Below are 18,134 nucleotides of genomic sequence, written 5' to 3' on the forward strand. Positions count from 1 at the left end.
CTACTTATTTTCCTAAGTATACTTGCGCCTTCGACTTCGAGAGTCACTCACATGAATCACCACTCCTTTGGATCGTATTCCAAACAGTAGAGGAAAAAAAGTCATTTGGTAACCACTCTAATCAATCTTTGGTGAAAAAGATATTTAAGTTGTTGACAAAGTCTCTTCCGTTTAATCTAATAAAATCCTTTGTCGGGTAAGATCAATGTGAACCAGTAACTTAGATTCATATTCAGACACTAAAGAATGCCACCAAATGATAGTTGCCAATAAATACGACTTTATGACTAGATGAATCTAATCTAAGTCGGATCCCAGCCGATCAAGATGTGTGCACAAGATTCAATCACACACAAAAGATACAAAACTAATAAGAATATATTCTTCGTCTTATCTTCAATCGTCTTATTAAAACCTTATAAAAAAATATCGAAAAGAATCAATACATTCATTAGTATATTCGTGGAAGATTTTAATCATATTCTCCTTCTATAAGAAACTCAATCTTTCATATCAGCACTTGAAGAAGGAGGGATGTTATTCTCAATCTTGATCTTGTGAATTTCCACAAGAAGATAACCTTGTTGCTTGACCATATTTTCTTGCAGCTGAGAAGTTTTGGTGAAAGACTCTGCAAGAACATGTAATTTTGTCTTGGATTGAATATAAAATTGTGTCAATATTTCAATACACTTATCTTTCTTAAGTATATTCTCTCTTTCATTCTTGTTAAGTTAATCTTTCTTTTTGATCTTTTTCTTCGGTTTCTTAGCATCGAGAGATAGTGCAGACTTATTCTTAAAGAACTCTTTCAGATAAAGCAACTTAGCAAGAGAAGACATTGGATCCTGACTCATCATTCGGACAAGGAATGACCAGAGAAGAATGTGAACCTTTTATAAATATCAAAAGTATATTTCGAAAATCTCATACCGCCGAAAATATAATATTCCTAAAAATAAGAATATATTCAATATATATATTTTGAACTACTAGATTTCATTCCCGGAACCTACACAATATCTGCCTTGATTTTTGCTTCCTCACACACAATAGGAACACAATAGTGAGGGTGCAATCTAGTACTGATTTAGTGGTATTAGCAAGAGATTTACTTTTATTATGAGACTTTGAATATGCAGAATATTATTGATCTAGCAAAGTATGATTCTTAGATCTTATCTTGTTACCTTAATGAATCAAGGTTTCTGGAGATTGGTTGGATTTGCACAAGGCCATCTTAGCGATCCTTGATTCTGAGACAGTTTTGCACCTTGTCTTATTTTTTTCCTTGTGCCAATACTTGGATTTTCAACATTGGAAGAGTATCCATTTTTAAAATGGCTAAATCACTAATGGAACACGAATGAATTAAATTAACAATTTGTGTAATATTAGATGTTTCCTCTTCTTCGGAGTTGTATGAATCCGAGGACTCATATAGGGTTACAACTAATGCCTTACTTCTAGTGTACTTCCTTAGATTATGTCAGTTTTTAGCCAGATGAATGAAACCTTTATAGTTGAAGCAATTCGAGGTTTATATTCATATTCTTCCTCTTGATCTTTTATGTTCTTGATTGGAACATGATCATGAGGATGGAAATTACGATGAGTATCTTTTACGAATCTCTTATTTATTTTCTTTAAGAGATATTGAAACTGTCTCGTAATCAATGATAATGTTTATTCAACATCATCATCCGAATCTTCTGCAATCAGTTCATCAGAACCGTCTATCAATTTATTTTTCTCCACATGAGCTTTTGGAAATATTTTAGCTTTAAAAGAAATTCTTTTAGCTTGAATAGATTGAGATTCATGATCAAATATCTTCAACTTTCCAACAAGTTTGCTTCAAATGAGAGTTGAAATATCATTTTCTTCCATGATTGCATGTTTCTTAGATTCGTACCTAGATGGAAACGATCTGAGAACTTTTCATACTATATCCTTTTCAGAAATAGTATTTCCAAGAGAGAAATAAGCATTACCTATCTCAGACAGTTTGACATGAAACTTTTTGTTAGATCATTGCTCGGTCGAACTCGCAAGTGTTGCTATGTCAAGCTTGTTTGTCATGTTCAGTTGCCAAAATTATAAGTCTTGATTTCTAGTATACTTATAGTGATGTTCGGACTAGGATACTAAGTGTAGTTGAGATTTAGACTCCACGGCTTTCATTGAATGAAGACGAAGAACTACTCAAAGGAACTTGTGGAACTTCAACAACCAAAAGGTATGTGGAGACTTGAACTCATCTATCACTCAAAAGTCTATCGACTCTATCTTCTATTTTGAGACAAAAGTCGTATTGCTATATAGACTTCAATTATTCACATTTGATATTTCGAGCCGAGTTATTTTCGCTTATCTATTTCTCGAAATATATGTTGGTAAGCTTTCGCTTTAAACAAGTTCATCTTATATTCTTGACGCAAGTCAAAAGATGATCATGTGAAAATCTCCTTGTAACATCTTACATGATTTGTGTGAGACAAGCATTTGGTGTAGACTCTGAATGTTTCATATTGATCATTCCATCACTTGAAAATTGCTTCGAAGGTAATAGTTTGTGTGAGACAACTATTGTCGTCTTCTAAGGATGTTTGAATGATTGTAATGAGGGTTTAGAACATATAAACATAATTGGATATAAACATAGTGCGTGTATCCACATTTGTGTAAAGTCCAAAATCCGTGAACCTTGATACGCGTAGTCGTACGCGTACTGGTGGGTTATAGAAGTCCGGAAACCTAGTATATGTACCCATATGCATATTGGTGGAAGTTCATGTTTGTGAATTTCTGCTGGAGTTTGGAAGTGTACTAAGTATATGTACCCGTTCGCGTACTGGCGAAACCCAAACTCGGTCCGGCTACTTAAGTATGCATACCAGTTTGCATACTTGAGTAGGTTATGTTCTAAAATCGTTTTGTTTATGAACTAATACATTTATAAATTAAGGAGTGCAATCTTTGCAAACCGTGGCTATAATGTTCATGAAGAGATTCAAGTAAATCAAAATCGATTTTGCTTCAATTGTGTCTTGTATACTTCTAAGAGAATGTAAACAATTGAACAACACTTTAACCAGTTTCATTTGAGTCATTTGAACTAGTTATGATAAAGATGAATTAGGTTAATATGAAAGTGCTCATATGGCTAACCTCGGTTAACCAATGTTGAACCAACTAAGTGTACACGTTTAAGTATGGTTACCTTTATCTAAATGTTGGTGTATCTCATTTGTGTATAACAAGCTAAGTTCGATGAAATTGTTGAAATATATTAGCTTCAATCTAATTAGGTTTTCATCTAAAGGTGAATATTGAATGCTTTGTTACTAAGCTAATATTAATGAACGATTCTGGAAATTTAATTCACTTATTTTATAAGTGTTTAGAATCGGTTTATGTAGACGTAGTTAAAGTCCGATTCTGAAAAATTAAAAATCTCAGAATGTTGACAACCTTCAGAATCGGTCAATGTGGGCATCACATGTAATCCGATTATTTTAAGGAAAAGTGACACTTTTTATGTATTTTTTTTCTGCCGATAATAGGATTACATATGCGATATTAAAAATTGATTGTGGCGAGGCGGATTTTGAATGATTTAGCAAGGTCAAAATAGGTTTATGTGGGCATTTCTAAAATCCGACTGTGTGAATTGATTTCGAAAAAAATAGTCGTTGAGTATTTATCTACATAAATACAACCTCTTTGAGCCACTACTACATCACACCTTGAGCCTTGGAAAATGGAATGGGATCCGGAAGAAGATATGCATCTCGAGAATCGTTCATTCCCGCCTTCCACAAACGTCCCGACGAACTATATTCAATGTTTTGTAAGAGAGTCAAAGAGTTCTATTATGAGCGCACCACGAATCCAAAAAACCGTAAATGGAGAGACTTAGCTTTTCGATTCCAATACATGGAAAGGGTGCAAGAGTATCTTAAAGTTACCAAACTGGTGAATGACCATCATCCACATTGAATAATCCGATATGACCACCTCCTCATGAGAAAATGAGTAATCCGATATTTTAATACCTATCTCATCGTTTTATGTTCACATCCAACAATGAATAATTGATTTAATTGCATATGGAACGATTCAATGGCCTATGAAGAATTCGTAATGGAGAAAATAAGTTCATTCATCTCAAGGAATTTGTGGTGTTATACCATCGTGCTCGGAGGTTCATTTGCGAGGTATAGATATCCCATATTCAAGGATCCGTTGACATGGTCATATTGACATAATCTTCACATTGTAGCGTCATTTTTTCTACTGAGCCAAATCGGCAATGAGTTTGAAGATGATTTTTGGTGACATGTTCCTCATATAAAACTCTATATTCCTACAAAAAATGAGAGTATTCCGAAATACGAAACTTCACCATCCACGATTTTTTTTTCAATCGTTAATATTCAACAGCTGATGTTCAAAATCGTAGATGGTGGCTTTATACATCTCAAAATGCTCTAATTTTTGGTTGGAATGTAGAGACATATAAGAAGAACATGTCACCGAAAAATTAGCTTCAAACTCATTGCTGGTTGGACTCAGTAAAAAAAATAGCGCTAAAGTGTAAAGATTATGTCAATATAACCATGTCAACAGATCTCCACCAATACGTAAATACGCTAATTTTCTAAACTATGTAATGATATTTTGTTTCTGAAAATTTGGCATAATCGGGTTATGTGGATTCTTGTAAACTCATTTTCTAACAATCTGTTTATGTGAATATTAACAAAAACCGATTCTGGGTTGTCTTCTTCAATTGGAAATACTCTACCCAGAATCGGTCTACTATTGCAGTAATAATACCGGTTCTGGTTTTTTTTCTTCTTTTTTTAAGTTTTTCAAGTAATGCTGATGAATTAAAAATATACTAATTGAGAATACATAATAAAAATTATTACGGAAAATTAAGCAAAGCTTTTGGTTGGTAACCTAGCAACAAGCTGGGCTCCAACACCTCTTTGAATAGCAACTTCTAATCTATGAAAAATAAAATTGTCATTAATTTCCAGGATAATTTAACAATTAACTTGATTAAGAATCACTTAATCACTCAAATTAACACTAATTAGCCAGGGTAATTTAGTCATTAATTAAAATAGTTGGATAAGAGGTAATCCATATTACTTAAAAAATTTCTTTTATCTTGTAGTTGTAGACGCCAAATAATGAAAGATTAATTTGGGGATATGGAAATTAATTGGGGGCTATCTTAATGTTCATGCCGACAAAAATCATGTTGATTTTGATTGCCGGCATTAAAAACCTATACCGACATGATCAGTAAAATATCCCCCAATTACTTTCTTTATCCCCCAATTGGTGTTCAATATAATGTAACTAGGTCCCAAACTAGGCAGGTTTGTAAATTCTTATCAACAAAGTGTAAAATTTTCTTAATTAGAAACAAATATGGTAAAAATAATAATAATAAAGAAAATTAGTAAAATAAAAGATGAAAAATAAAAAAATAGTAAAACGGACACCTAACTCAGCTGGTCATCCCCGTTTCCCAAAGTTTTACACGTTTCAGTAGGTCCCAGGTTCGAGCCCCTAACGGCGTAATATTGCAGGAATTAACATGGAAGGTAGAGTTAATTGCCCCCCTTATGACACAATCTCAGCCTCGCCATCCCCCATATCGACTCTTTTAGCTAGGTTACCCATGAGGCTCGCTGGTAGGCTAGCACATCAACCTGTTCAATTAATGTAGTAGTACGTTGTTGGAGCTTAGCTTGTTAGGCTCCCAACTAGTTAATGTAATACTCTTTATTATTAAAGAAAAAACACAAGAAAAACCAGGATAAAAAAATATATTATAGAAAATATGTAAAGATAACCCGTCATTTCCTAGCATGGGATACCCCTTTATGAACAAATGCTGAGATAATCATTGGGCCGATCGCCCGAAGGGCCCAAAGGGAAGGATTATATTTTGTGGCCATTTTTTGTAAAATGAAACATAATGCAAATGTGGAATTTGGAAAAAAGAAAAAAACAAAACAAAGGATTGGTCAGGGTTTTTATGGTGAAGCCTTTTCACGTAATTCCTTATGTATCCCGTTTTTCCTTATTTAAAGATAATACATAACCATCTATTCCTTCTATCGAATACATAGTCATTTTGTAATCAGAACAAGTGGTACTTTCACTTTGTATCACGAAAAGTGATACTTTCACTCCGTATCTGGAAAAGTGATATTTTTACCCCGTGTTTGGAAAAGTGATATTTTCACCTGTATCAGGAAAAGTGATACTTTTACCACGTGTCAGGGAAAGTAATACAGTGCGTTATGCAATCAGCGGTATTCCATTTTTTCCGGTTGGCCCGTCCCACCGTAGCAGCTTTGTTCTAGTTTATTTCCAGGATGGTAGGGATGGGACTTAAGTTGGTTGGGAGGGTTAGAAGGCTTGGCCGAGACAAACCCGAGCTAGGATTCCCAAGCCCGCCCAAGTTATGTTCCTCGGGTTCCCCGGGTTGGTCCAAGTTTCGGTACGCATACAAGTTTGTTAACATGATAATAACAAATTTTAGTAATAATAAGACTTTTTTTTTCAAATAATTAATTGGAAAAAATTAATTTCTCCATTTATCTTAAATTTCCAAAATAACTGAAGATTGTTTGCAATAAAATAAATTTTTCTTTATATTAAATGATTAATGAGATATATATATTTTATATTTTCATTATTGGATTTCAAGATAATTTCTAAAATTACTGTAAATTAATAATAATACCAATTACAAAAATAGTTCTTCGGGTTGGGTGCGTCATTTGGGTTAGAAATATTTGTACCCATGTTTGCCCAAATTTAGCTCGGTTTTATAAAATTTATGCCTGAGGCCGGTTCCTATGGGAGCTGGTATAAAGTTTGTTTTGCCATTCCATGTAGTTTCCCCACTATGGTAAAACTGACAAATTTTATCAAAGTAGTATATTATATTGTGCTTTGTGGGACCCTTGTTAATAAAAAATTTTGTTATATGCATTTGGTGGGGTATTTTTTAGATTTTAAGAATTATAAAATATTTTGTGGAGTCCTTTTATAATAAAAACTGTTATAATAACTAAAAAGTAGGAGAGAAGAAGTAAAACAAAAGCAAAAAAATTACTTAGCGGTGCAGACTACACCGGGAGAGGTGAAAACTACACCGGACGGCCGAGACTCGACCGCTCGGTGAAAACTTGACCTGATCTGGCTAAGTGGCAAATTTGCCAGCTCCACAATGGGTGCAAAACTGGCAAACTGGCCAGTTTGCCACTCCTATAACTAATTTAAGAAGGGGCCTAATCTTGTCCAAAATTTTGAAATACGTTGCCCATATGCACCCACTTTTCGGGTTGGGTGAGTTAACCCAACCCAAGTTCCACCCCTACCGGCTGGTCTCAAAAGAATCCTAATAAGAAAAAGAAAGAAAAAAAGAGTTGAAACGGGTTTACAGAGTTGGACCCAACGCGATACGTGAGAGCCGCACATGTTTTCTATAGGTCGGCTTAGGGTTTACAGTGATATAAAAGTAGTGTTCAATTCCATTTTCATTTTCATTTCCAATTTGGAATTTCACATTGTTGTCGGCTAAGCGGCAGTCTTAATGTTAGATCCATTTCTGTAAAATTGTGAAATTGTGATTGATTTGAGTGTTCTCGGATGATTTTAGTCTCATTGATCTTCATTCAATCTATCTGATTGATTTTATTATTGATCTCAAGAACTTCAATCAATCAGTTAATTTCTTTACTAGTAAAATCGTTGTCACGGTGAAAGGGCCGACAGAATAACTTCACGAAACGACACCACTGCGTGATTGCAGTGATTCAAATTTGTAAAGGAATTTTTTTTGTAAAAGAGATGCACGAATAATCCTGCATGCTGAGAAGCCCATATTCTCAAATCTCCAGCGCTTCATTTCTGGGAGTTCAGGTAAAGATGCACGAATATTTTCGACATAATCCTCCGTGAGAACCACTTCTGGAAGGTATGGTTCAGGGAAATATCGATAGTCCGCAAGTCCCTCTTTTTTCCTCATGGTCGCCGTTTTCTGAACAGTGGACACAAGGTCGGTCAGTCTAAGAAATTTGTAAGCATTTATGCAATTCAATTTGATCAGCCAAGATTATGCATATGGACAAGGAAAATAACATCTCTGCAATGATATGGACTAGAATTGGAAATTGATCTTCATGAATCATGATACAAGGTTGTTAGAAAACCACGAAACATCACCACACCAATGCCAAAGAACATATCTAAATTACTAGACATACCGCAGGCAACACTTCATTCTTTAATTCCATTTGAAACAGCCAAGCACTAAGAATTTATGCATAATATTTCATTCTACTTCTCTTCACTCTTTCTAACTATTTTCCTCTTAGGACTTAAAATTATGGATTAACTGGAAATATAAAGTCCCGATTCCTAGATAGAGAGAATCCCAAGTAACTTAACAGTATTCTGTCCCTTGTGAAGACAACAAATAGAGGGAAAACGTTGGCATGTGCCCAGTGCGATCACTCAGCAATCTGCAAGCACAACATACCAGACAAGTCAGACTGGAAATGAGGACAAATTGAGCTTAAGATTAATGCTTCTCCTTTTCATCATCACAATCCTCATATTGTGACTGCCTAACATGGACTTGGTATTCACCTTACGTCTGTATTTTGAGTACAACCCAGTGGATATATTTATGTAATGCTCATAAATTAGAGAAATAGAAGGAAGGTAATCAAATCTGTGTATCATATCTACTTCTAGTCTATGTTTGTGATAGATTGCAAACTCAATGACTGCAGAAGCAATGAAGAGATCAGAAACGATTCTCAGATCATTTACCTGGTTAAGAGGATTGTCTGGCGACTTCTTCCATGCCCCTTCCATATCAAGTCTTTGTACTGAGTGTGAGTGAGACCTGGTTTCTCTGCCTTCAGTAGGGGAAGTTCTGCTTCTTCGAAAGCTATACAAGATTATGCATATCCGATATATTAAACAGGATATGAATGCAACAAAAAAACGTAGTGCTTAATTTACTAGATTCATGCAGCCTTGTGCATGGCTGAAAATGATTTCATGTTCTTTATTTCGACCAAGCTCTACAAAAAGAGTAAAGGAGATATTCAGAAACTAGAATTGGTTGTTAAATCCATATTCAGATCAAGAATTTTGCTTCAGGAACCATGTATGTTCAGCAGATAAAGTTAGTTACCTTCGTTCTAAACTCTGCCTGCCATATAGGCCGGACCGATACATTCACATCACACCGCAGTGAACCTTCATGCGTATTTCCATTACCCACTCTTAAATAGCGAACCAACCTTTGTATCTCAGCCGCATACTCAGCAGCCTCGACCCCAGTTCTCATATCAGGCTCTGAAATAGGTATATGTAGCATAGAAAATGTTGACACATATAAACATTGGGGGATCATAAAAGTATAAGCATTCTTAACAAAAATGAATCGTGAATGCTAAGAAAGTAGCATAGATATTTACCTGAGCATGATAGAGTACCACCGAAGTTGTGTGCCTTCGAACTTTTTGAAAACTTAGCCACCATCTCATGTCAATGTCATTGCGTATGTGAGACTTTCAGTAGTCCAACTACGTCTTGTGCCTCCATTTGTGCCTATGAAGTCTGTTCTTTGGAATTTGCAGTTCTGAGCTTTATTAGAACCATTTGGTTGATGAAAAGGTAGTCATCACTGCATGCAATTTTTCCTTTTTATCTGCATACACAGGAAATTTGGAAACATCCACTTCAATTTATCTAAGTACACTCCCATTGAAAATAGAAATCTAAAATCAACATTAGAAAACACTCAGACTGTACCTTCCGGACCAATTATGTGCAACGAAAGCACTACGTAGGTGCTGGCTGGTAATAGGTTCAGGCTGTATACGACATTGAACATGAGTATAATCATAGAGATACAGAGGATATGAAACGAGACTATGGAACACAAAAACAAGAAGACACAACAAAAGTAGTTGTATAAAGACTAAAGAGAGAGCGATTGGAAGATAAAGACTTCAGTTAGGCACGGGTATTCATGGTGGTTTGTAATATTACATTATACCTAATCCCAATTCCAAATAAAAATTCTTTCCCTATCATGTTTCAGTTTCAAGCAGTGTTGAAATCAAATCCTAAGGAAACCCTAGGTTCTTCAATAATAACATTGATAGCAGTGAGTGATTGAATCATTGAAGAAGATACGATGAACGTTCAATATGTTGGAGCAGGAAGAAATAACATTGAAATCGTACCTTAAATCTCAAAACAAGAAACACCAAAAATCCCCTTTTCGATTATTCTCAAATCCCAACTGGAATTGGCCAACTCAAGGGTTCATAACCAACATCTTTCTTTCTCTGAGTTAGAATCGGAAATTTAGATTAGGATTCATGATTTCGAAACCCATACTCTGATTCTTCAATTTCTGACACAAACCCTAACTTCTCTGCTCATCTCGATCTCCTCTATCAGCTTGAAGAAGAAAACAGATGGGAAAAAGAAAAGAAAGAAAAAAAGAAAAAGAAGGAGGTTGCCGAGATTCGAACCTGCAACGTATAGGTCACTTTACCCTTGATCTTACTAAACTGCCTCTGAACAATTACTATATTACCAACCTCCGTGTCCTTTTTTTCTGCACACAAAATTTACGTGATTACCCATCGTATTTTGTTATATTTACGCCAAATTTTAGTGAGAAATAAAAGCATAGAGGGGCTCTTTAGTCCTTTCATTGTTGATTGAAAATGGTTTGGGACACCAAAATCCAATTTTTTTGTATTAATTGATGATTTACAATTTACTTATACCTGTTGCACGCACGAACGAATTCGTCAATCTGACATTGGAGTTCCCTCTCGGAGAAAAAAAAAAAAGTGGCCATATAAAGGACCTCCCTCGCTTGGTTCGGTCAGCCCAATTAATTTATGGAGGAACAGAAGAAGAAGGGAATCCTAACCCGGTCTAAGAGGAAGCTGGAGATGGATGATGTTCCCATTGCGTATATGGAGGAGAAGAAGAAGGGAAATGGGGGGAAGAGGAAGCTGGAGATGGATGATGTTCCAATTACTTCTATGGAGGAGCAGATGAAGAAGAAGAAAGAAAACCTAACTCTGGGGAAGAGGAAGATTGAGATGGATGACGGTCCAATTGCTTATAACAAGAGATGGAAATTGACTGCTCATAGAACCGCAACAACTGAATCTCCTCATCAGAAACTTCCTCATGAGGTAATAGTCGATAATATATTGACAAGGCTACCAGTTAAGAATCTTGCAAAAGAATGTGCTTTAGTCTGCAAGTTGTGGTATAAATCAATAATACATCCTACAACAATGCACTTTAAGGTTAGATATAGATGATGACAATGATAATGATATTTATTATTTTCGTAAGATGACCGATCTCTGCATTTGTAAACAAGAACTAGTAGGTCATTGTAATGGATTACATTGCTACAGAGCATGTCTTGTCCGTGGACGATGTTTCTTTCATATAACAAATCCTAGTTGCAGACCGAATGACTTTATGGCCGCAATGTATCCAGTGCCTGATAAAGCTATCATTTTTTGTCGTGGTTTCGGGTTTGATTCTTTAGCTAATGAATACAAAATTGTCCTTGTTTACTCCAATACATCAACAAGTTTAACTGATGTTCATGACAAATTCAAGTGCATGGTTTTCACACTGGGAAGCATATCATGGAGAGAGTCAGGTCGTCTACTCCTAATACCCTCCCTGTTATTGCAGTTAGTACTGGAATTATACAGGAAAAGAAGAAGAAGAAGGTGATTTTGTCAAGGATGAGTTTTTCTAGATCAGCTATATATGTTGGTGGAGCTCTTTACTGGAGGGTGCTTACTAGAGATCATGGGTTTGGTGATAACGAAGAAGAGGATCAGGAGACGGAAATGCTGCTATGTTTTGGCATTCACAATGAACAGTTTCAACTCATTTCTCTTCCTCTTGAATGTAAATTAAAGATCAAGACGGGGACAACAACGATAACTACTGAGCAGGAGCAACAGTTAATTGATCATCGTCTTTTGGAATTTGAAGTATCTCCCTGTATAGCACGTCTACAGACTGGTGAGCAGCAGCAACGAAGGAATAATGACAATTGTTGTTGTAAGGTTCATTTGTATGTATTGAAGGACAGAGTCAAGTCAGAATGGAGCACAGAGATTTTTGATGTTTGTGATAATACTAGTATGATTCAAGATATGTCTAATCCTCCTCCCTGCATCATAGCAACAGCTACTTCTTCTACGGCTGCGACCACCACCACCGTCACAACTACTACTACAGTTGCAGCTGCAGCTGCTACTACAACTACTAGTACTACTACTCATGCTCCTCAGCCAATAACACAGATAATGTGTGCAGCTGATAGAGTTATCTTGTACTGGTTTGATAACGTATGTGTTCAGTTCTACGATTTGAGGAAAAAACGTCTCAAGATGGTGAAGTATACGCCCGCCGATCCCACAAAAGATGTTGAGTTGTTTAGCTGCAAGGTACGGGGCCAGATCTTCCCTTATGATGTTGTTGATGTTGATAAACTTATTTATTGTAGATGGGATCATATCGACTATAAGCTCCATATTTATGTAGAGAACTCTCTCCCTCTTAAGACCTTCATACCAAAAGAATGTACTATCTTACGGGATTACACGAACTGGTTAACTGAAAACAAGGATATAGAGGATGGACTAGGTTATGTATATACGGATGGAAAAAATAGAACGCCAGAATTTCTTTGTTTTTGCAATAGATTATCTAAGGAAGGGTCTCGATAAAAACTCATCTTCATTTTTCTCCAATGAAAGACGGAGTGTATCTCTTTCTTTCTTCAGATTCAGCCGCTGGGGGGAGAAATGAATTTTTCTTCTTGTTGATGATGCCTTACTACTCTGAACAGGTAAGCTTTTCTATTCTCTGCCGTATAAAAAGGGTGGTTGAAGATTTGCAAGGCCTTATCTAGTAGTAGATGAGTAATGTCCGTGGGTGGTATACCTGTGGCTGAGTCGGAAATTCAGCCTGCATCAGGGATCAAAAAGATTATCAAGCCATTATCAGTTATCATGGATCCGTTCTTAGGAAAGAAGATTTGATATTTCCTTGGCAAACAAAGTTGCTCGGCTGGTGGTTGTCTACCTCCCGTTCTTCATGTATTCTGACCTCTTTATCTTCTTTGCTGATAGAGGTCTATTTCTTAGTTTTCTTTGTTGCTTCTTATTCAGCTGTTTGTGTTGTCTGCGAAAACTTTTTGTTTTGCAAGGGTGACCTTAACTTGGTAGTGATAAGTCTGATTCTATTGTTGAGGCTCGTGTGTTTTAGGATTGTTTACTTGATATTTCTTCTATAAATGAGAATGATTATAATTTATAATGATGCACAAGGTGCTTATTTTTCTTGTAATTGAGACATGATATATTTCGACAATTCCTACCGACAGCAGGATTTCTTTTCCAGTTTATGCACAAAATGATGATTGTTGTTTTTCAAAACTTTTCTTTTTGAACGGAACCTCTAATTGCATACTTCCGAATTAGAGGTAGAATGAAAAACTGGATCTGTACAGAATGTGTGGGTAGTTTTGCACTTTGTTGACCGGAGGAATTAGATGGGAAGGATCCGTCAGTGCCTGCAGCATTGCTTGCAATTACAAAGAAAATAAATATCATTTTCCTACTGAAAAGAAAAGTGAAAACATTTTTGTTATATATTTTCTTAACTTTTATTTTTTTTAATAAAATAAAACGTGCAGTTTGGAAGAATTATTTATTTGACTTTATTAGATAAAATTACCATTTGAAGGAACTAGTTGGAAGCTTAACACGCTAAGCTCCAACAACGGGATGACCAGACACCAGTAGGGTGAGTATGGGCCGGTTTTTACATCATCTGTATCCAATCCAATTCATTACGGATTTCAAAATTTGCATCAGGATCCAACATCCAATGAATTTGCATCCAATTAATGTACGGATGAATGGATTGGGTGCGGATATTCCAATGGATTTCTTATAGTTAAAATTTATAGTTAAAATTTGTAATGAGGAAGTAACACAAACATGGATGACTACTTATAAAACCTATACATCTATATATGTATCTAATTATAAAGGTGTCGTGTACAACACTCCAAATAAACACCTTAAGAATTCCTAAATTATCCATGTACATATTTTCTAAAAATTATATACATGCCTTTAATCTAACATGTATGGATGCCCAACGGACTTTAAAGTTTGCATCCGAGCCCAATCCGTAATCCGATAATTTCAAAAATCACATCCAACTCACTAACGAACGAGCCGGGCATCCATCCACAAAATTTTTGTTGGTCCCAGTTAAATTTGTGAATTACAGGCCCGATACTCACCCTTAAATTGACCAGTAGGGCGGAGCCAGCTCATTATAGGCGTGTGCCCTTGCACTACCCAGCTGACTCCAAAGCCTATTTTAAGCCCGACTAGAAATTTTAGTCTATTTTTAGTTTTTTGGCACCCCCATCTCATGATTTTTGGCTCTGCCTTGAAGACCAGAGAGCTAGCTACCCATTTATAAGCAGACCCACATAATATACTTATTTGAAGGAGCAAGAATCGTGGCATCGAGTCGCATTCAAATCAGTATTATAAGCCTTTCCGATTCGAAACACATAAACTGGCCCCCCCAAAATTCTGTCAAGGAGTTGTCATGACCATCGGGAGCAGCAAAACACACCCTACAACTAAAGCAATGTGATTGCAAACCACAACCTGCCCTAATCGGTCCATCTCCGTTGAATTTCGTCTCGCCATAAATCCGTGGATGCCACTTCACTTCAATGCCACCCGCTTTGAAGAACCTCAGAATACTTAAACCGTTGGAAATTAACCATATATTTGTTATTCACTCTATAACACTATCCCATTTCAGACAACTTTCTCCCCGACATCTCCTGTATATAAAATCCTATTTCTAGCACCATTAGCTTCACCAAGAGTTTTACAGTCTGACACCTTCTAATTAATTTTAAATCTTAAACCGTGAAGGGCTTCTTTCAACCATTTCACCAGGATTTTTATGCGAGGACTTCACATTCAGAAAGCGTCTCCACAAGCAAGTCAATCATGCTGTCCCCAAAGAGCTACAAGTCTGGAGATTCAAAAAGTCTCGCCCATATCAACGAGCATCGGGTAAGGTCGAGTGTTTCTAACTCGTGGAAACCATATGCGATCTCGGTAAGACCTTGATTCCCAATAGTAGAAACATCCCAGACTGCCAACTGTGTGGTTCCCTCGAAACAAAAGTTGACGAAACCACCACTGCTAGCAATTCCAAGAGCAATTGCAGCAAGTCTGTAGCTTGCTTCCATTTCAAACACCTGGTAAGATATCCAAATAAACACTCATAATAGGGTACTTTAATAGATGTCTGCTGCTTCTTTTAAGCAAACTCTTCCGCAGAGAAAACAAATGGCCGGGCATTGTTCCCATTGCTCTTGAGAGGAGAGTAGTTGACATCCTAACTAGGATTTGGGGACAACATGCTAGCATCCACGGAATTCGCATATGATGCTTCTTTGAATAATTCATCATCCCCTGCAATATCAAATAAAGGAAAAAATCATAACCTCCTTAATTATCAAGATAACAAAACAACTTCAAAAGAATCAAAACTCTCACTCATTAAGGAACCATGATCCAACACTGACATCGTCATGGGCATATGTGCAAAGCATATCTCTGCCACAACATAGAAGCTAATCCCAGTAATTGCAAAACATTCGAAAGAAAGGCATCAGCGATATAAGAGGTGGAAAAGACTCCAAAAGAGAGATGGATCCAACAGACCCATTTCGTTGGTGCAAGTTTCACAGATCGAGGCGCTGTGACCAGCAAAAGAGTTGAGTACGCAACTACGCATAAAAGGACTTAAGGAGGACAAGCACAAGAAAAAAGGATAACCTGTTTATTGAGACAAATTTCGCTATTGCTCGGGAATCGACAAAAATCTCACCAGAAACCTGACGACAATATCTATTGGAAACCAAAAAACTAAGTTCAGGATAAATATAAATCAAATCATAAATATAGAGGTTTTCGAACCCGCCGTGAGAGACTCAGCTGGTATATGTAATCGTTTGTCTACTGTAGAGTTTTTCTTTACAGTTCCTCTGTACTTTTTTGTTTGGTTGATTCTTTCTCTTCGGGTGGATACCTTGTCCTACCTTGGTCGGTGACTAGCTTCTTGTAATTGTATACGTGGTTGGCTTTACTATCAGTAAAACTACTTATTTACGGTTAGACAATAAAACAACATATAATAATCTGGATAAGAGATAGTTGACACTGATATGTGGAATACGTTATTCAATCATTCACTGTACATAGCATAGTCTCTAGATGCACAACCACAAGGAGATGAAGGCAATGGAACGAATACAGCAAACATGGTGTATCCAGAGGTTATAATACAAGCTAAGTTGAACTGGAGTTAGAAATGAAAAACAATAAATGATACACAGTGGGAAATATTAAAGGAAATTAGTATGACAATTGGGTAAGGTTTAGGATTATGTGGATCAAAATTTAATTTGTTCGAATTCAAGGTGTCTTTCACTTTTATAATTCTTGTACATGGTCAAACATAGGGATTCCTTCTTCATTCAAGTGGAGTTAAAATCACAGAAATTGTTCATAAATCAGACATGCAACCACGCAGGATAAAAACTTGAAGGAGATAGAGTGTCCCTTCAGGATTGCTAAGCTTATATGAAAAACTTGAAATTCAACATTCAACTTAGAAACACTGATGATCAAAAACTAGAAAACTTGAGATCCTACCCTCTGGTTTATACTATTACTATTCTTCAATTAGAATTGAATACTGTTAAGACAATGATGCTCACAAACAGAATCAGCAGTGTGTCAAATCATATGATGCATGCTAAGAACACCCAAAAATCAAGAAAACAAATAGCTTAAATTCCAAAAATACTAAGCAGGACATAAACACCCAAGGATACAACATCAGAATTTTAAGCCAAAACTACTTATAAAACTCAATTATACTTCGAATTATACTTCCAAAAGAACAAACCAAGATAAAATACTTGCATGATTTCGGAGTTTTTGTTTGATAGCCTCCCAATTTCCGATAATGGCTGGGTTGTGCTGCTGGTTAAAAGCATTAATGGAAGGTACCACAAAAGAAGCAACTCCAAGCCACTTAATGTAGCCAGGATTAGAATTCAACAAGTCAAACAGTTGTTGAGGAAAACTTGGAACAGTAACCTCTAGAGTTGGTGTTGGTGTATCCCCTGGATCATCTTGAATTCTTGGTGGATCCTATGGATCATCTGGAATTAGATTGTTATCCTCTACATCTAGGTTGTCCTCTAGATTTTGCTGCTGAATGGGCTGATCCGACTGATTGAGCAGATTCTGTTGTTGAATGGCTGATTTTGCTGTATGAGCGGGTTTTGTTCATGGAGAAGATTCTGTTGTTGAATTGGCTGATTTTGTTGATTGAGCAGGTTTTGTTCATTAAGCAGATTCGGTTGATTCAGAAGATTTTGTTGCTGATTCTGTTGATCGTTAAGATCCTGTTCATTGTTTTGTTGCTGATTCTGTTGATTGTTAAGATCCTGTTCATTGAGTTGAATTTGAGGCACTACTTGAACCCGTGTTTTTCTTCTGCTGGTTTTAGATGTACTCCTGGTATTTGCTAGACGTGCTGCTTCAGATTCTGCTGCTACAGCTATTTTTTGGCGTCTGGTACGAGCATCTGCGAGCTTCTGTTGATTTCTAGTCATAATTTTTGTGGTACGTGTGATCTGGTTTTTTCTTTGCCTCGGATTCTCTACATTTTGATCAGGGGGCAGCAGCTCAGGCCCGGTCCTGTGTTTTTGGAGGCCGAAAGCCAAAGAAAATTTGGTGGCCCCTTGTTAAGAAGAAAGCTTACAAATAACAAAATATCAATTTTATTTTGGTCCCTCACAAATCTATTCTTTTATCATAGGCCCCTTGTAAGTCATTTTTCTCATTTTGCACCATGTTTGGGATAAGTTTGACATGATACCCTTTTCAATC

At 36.3% G+C, this 18,134-nt stretch overlaps 1 protein-coding gene and 2 long non-coding RNA genes across 6 annotated transcripts; 1 reads left to right on the forward strand and 2 right to left on the reverse strand.

Annotated features, from left to right (window-relative positions):
• Positions 1-7,649: 7,649 nt before the first annotated feature.
• On the reverse strand, positions 7,650-10,540 carry LOC113343308. Of its 3 annotated transcripts, none has more exons than XR_003357152.1 (7): positions 10,305-10,540; positions 9,868-9,929; positions 9,531-9,763; positions 9,245-9,408; positions 8,875-9,131; positions 8,488-8,561; positions 7,651-8,077 (listed from the first exon to the last, which is right to left on the reverse strand). It is a non-coding gene; the product is annotated as an uncharacterized LOC113343308 (long non-coding RNA). The 3 variants fall into 3 exon arrangements; XR_003357151.1 differs by having other exon boundaries at positions 8,304-8,561; XR_003357150.1 differs by having other exon boundaries at positions 7,650-8,561.
• Positions 10,541-10,996: 456 nt separating this feature from the next.
• Positions 10,997-13,366, forward strand: LOC113343213. 2 transcript variants are annotated; one of them, XM_026587482.1, is made up of 2 exons: positions 10,997-11,279; positions 11,800-13,366. In XM_026587482.1, the coding sequence occupies exon 2, from the start codon at positions 11,853-11,855 to the stop codon at positions 12,846-12,848; it is 996 nt and encodes a 331-aa protein (XP_026443267.1). In that variant the 5' UTR covers positions 10,997-11,279; positions 11,800-11,852; the 3' UTR covers positions 12,849-13,366. Both variants share the same exon structure in this region, with proteins under 2 accessions (XP_026443267.1, XP_026443268.1).
• A 772-nt stretch (positions 13,367-14,138) lies between these two features.
• Positions 14,139-17,857, reverse strand: LOC113343226. The gene is made up of 2 exons (XR_003357110.1): positions 15,726-17,857; positions 14,139-15,641 (listed from the first exon to the last, which is right to left on the reverse strand). It is a non-coding gene; the product is annotated as an uncharacterized LOC113343226 (long non-coding RNA).
• Positions 17,858-18,134: the final 277 nt, after the last annotated feature.

Source organism: Papaver somniferum, unplaced genomic scaffold, assembly GCF_003573695.1.
Source record: "Papaver somniferum cultivar HN1 unplaced genomic scaffold, ASM357369v1 unplaced-scaffold_57, whole genome shotgun sequence".
Taxonomy (NCBI): domain Eukaryota; kingdom Viridiplantae; phylum Streptophyta; class Magnoliopsida; order Ranunculales; family Papaveraceae; genus Papaver; species Papaver somniferum.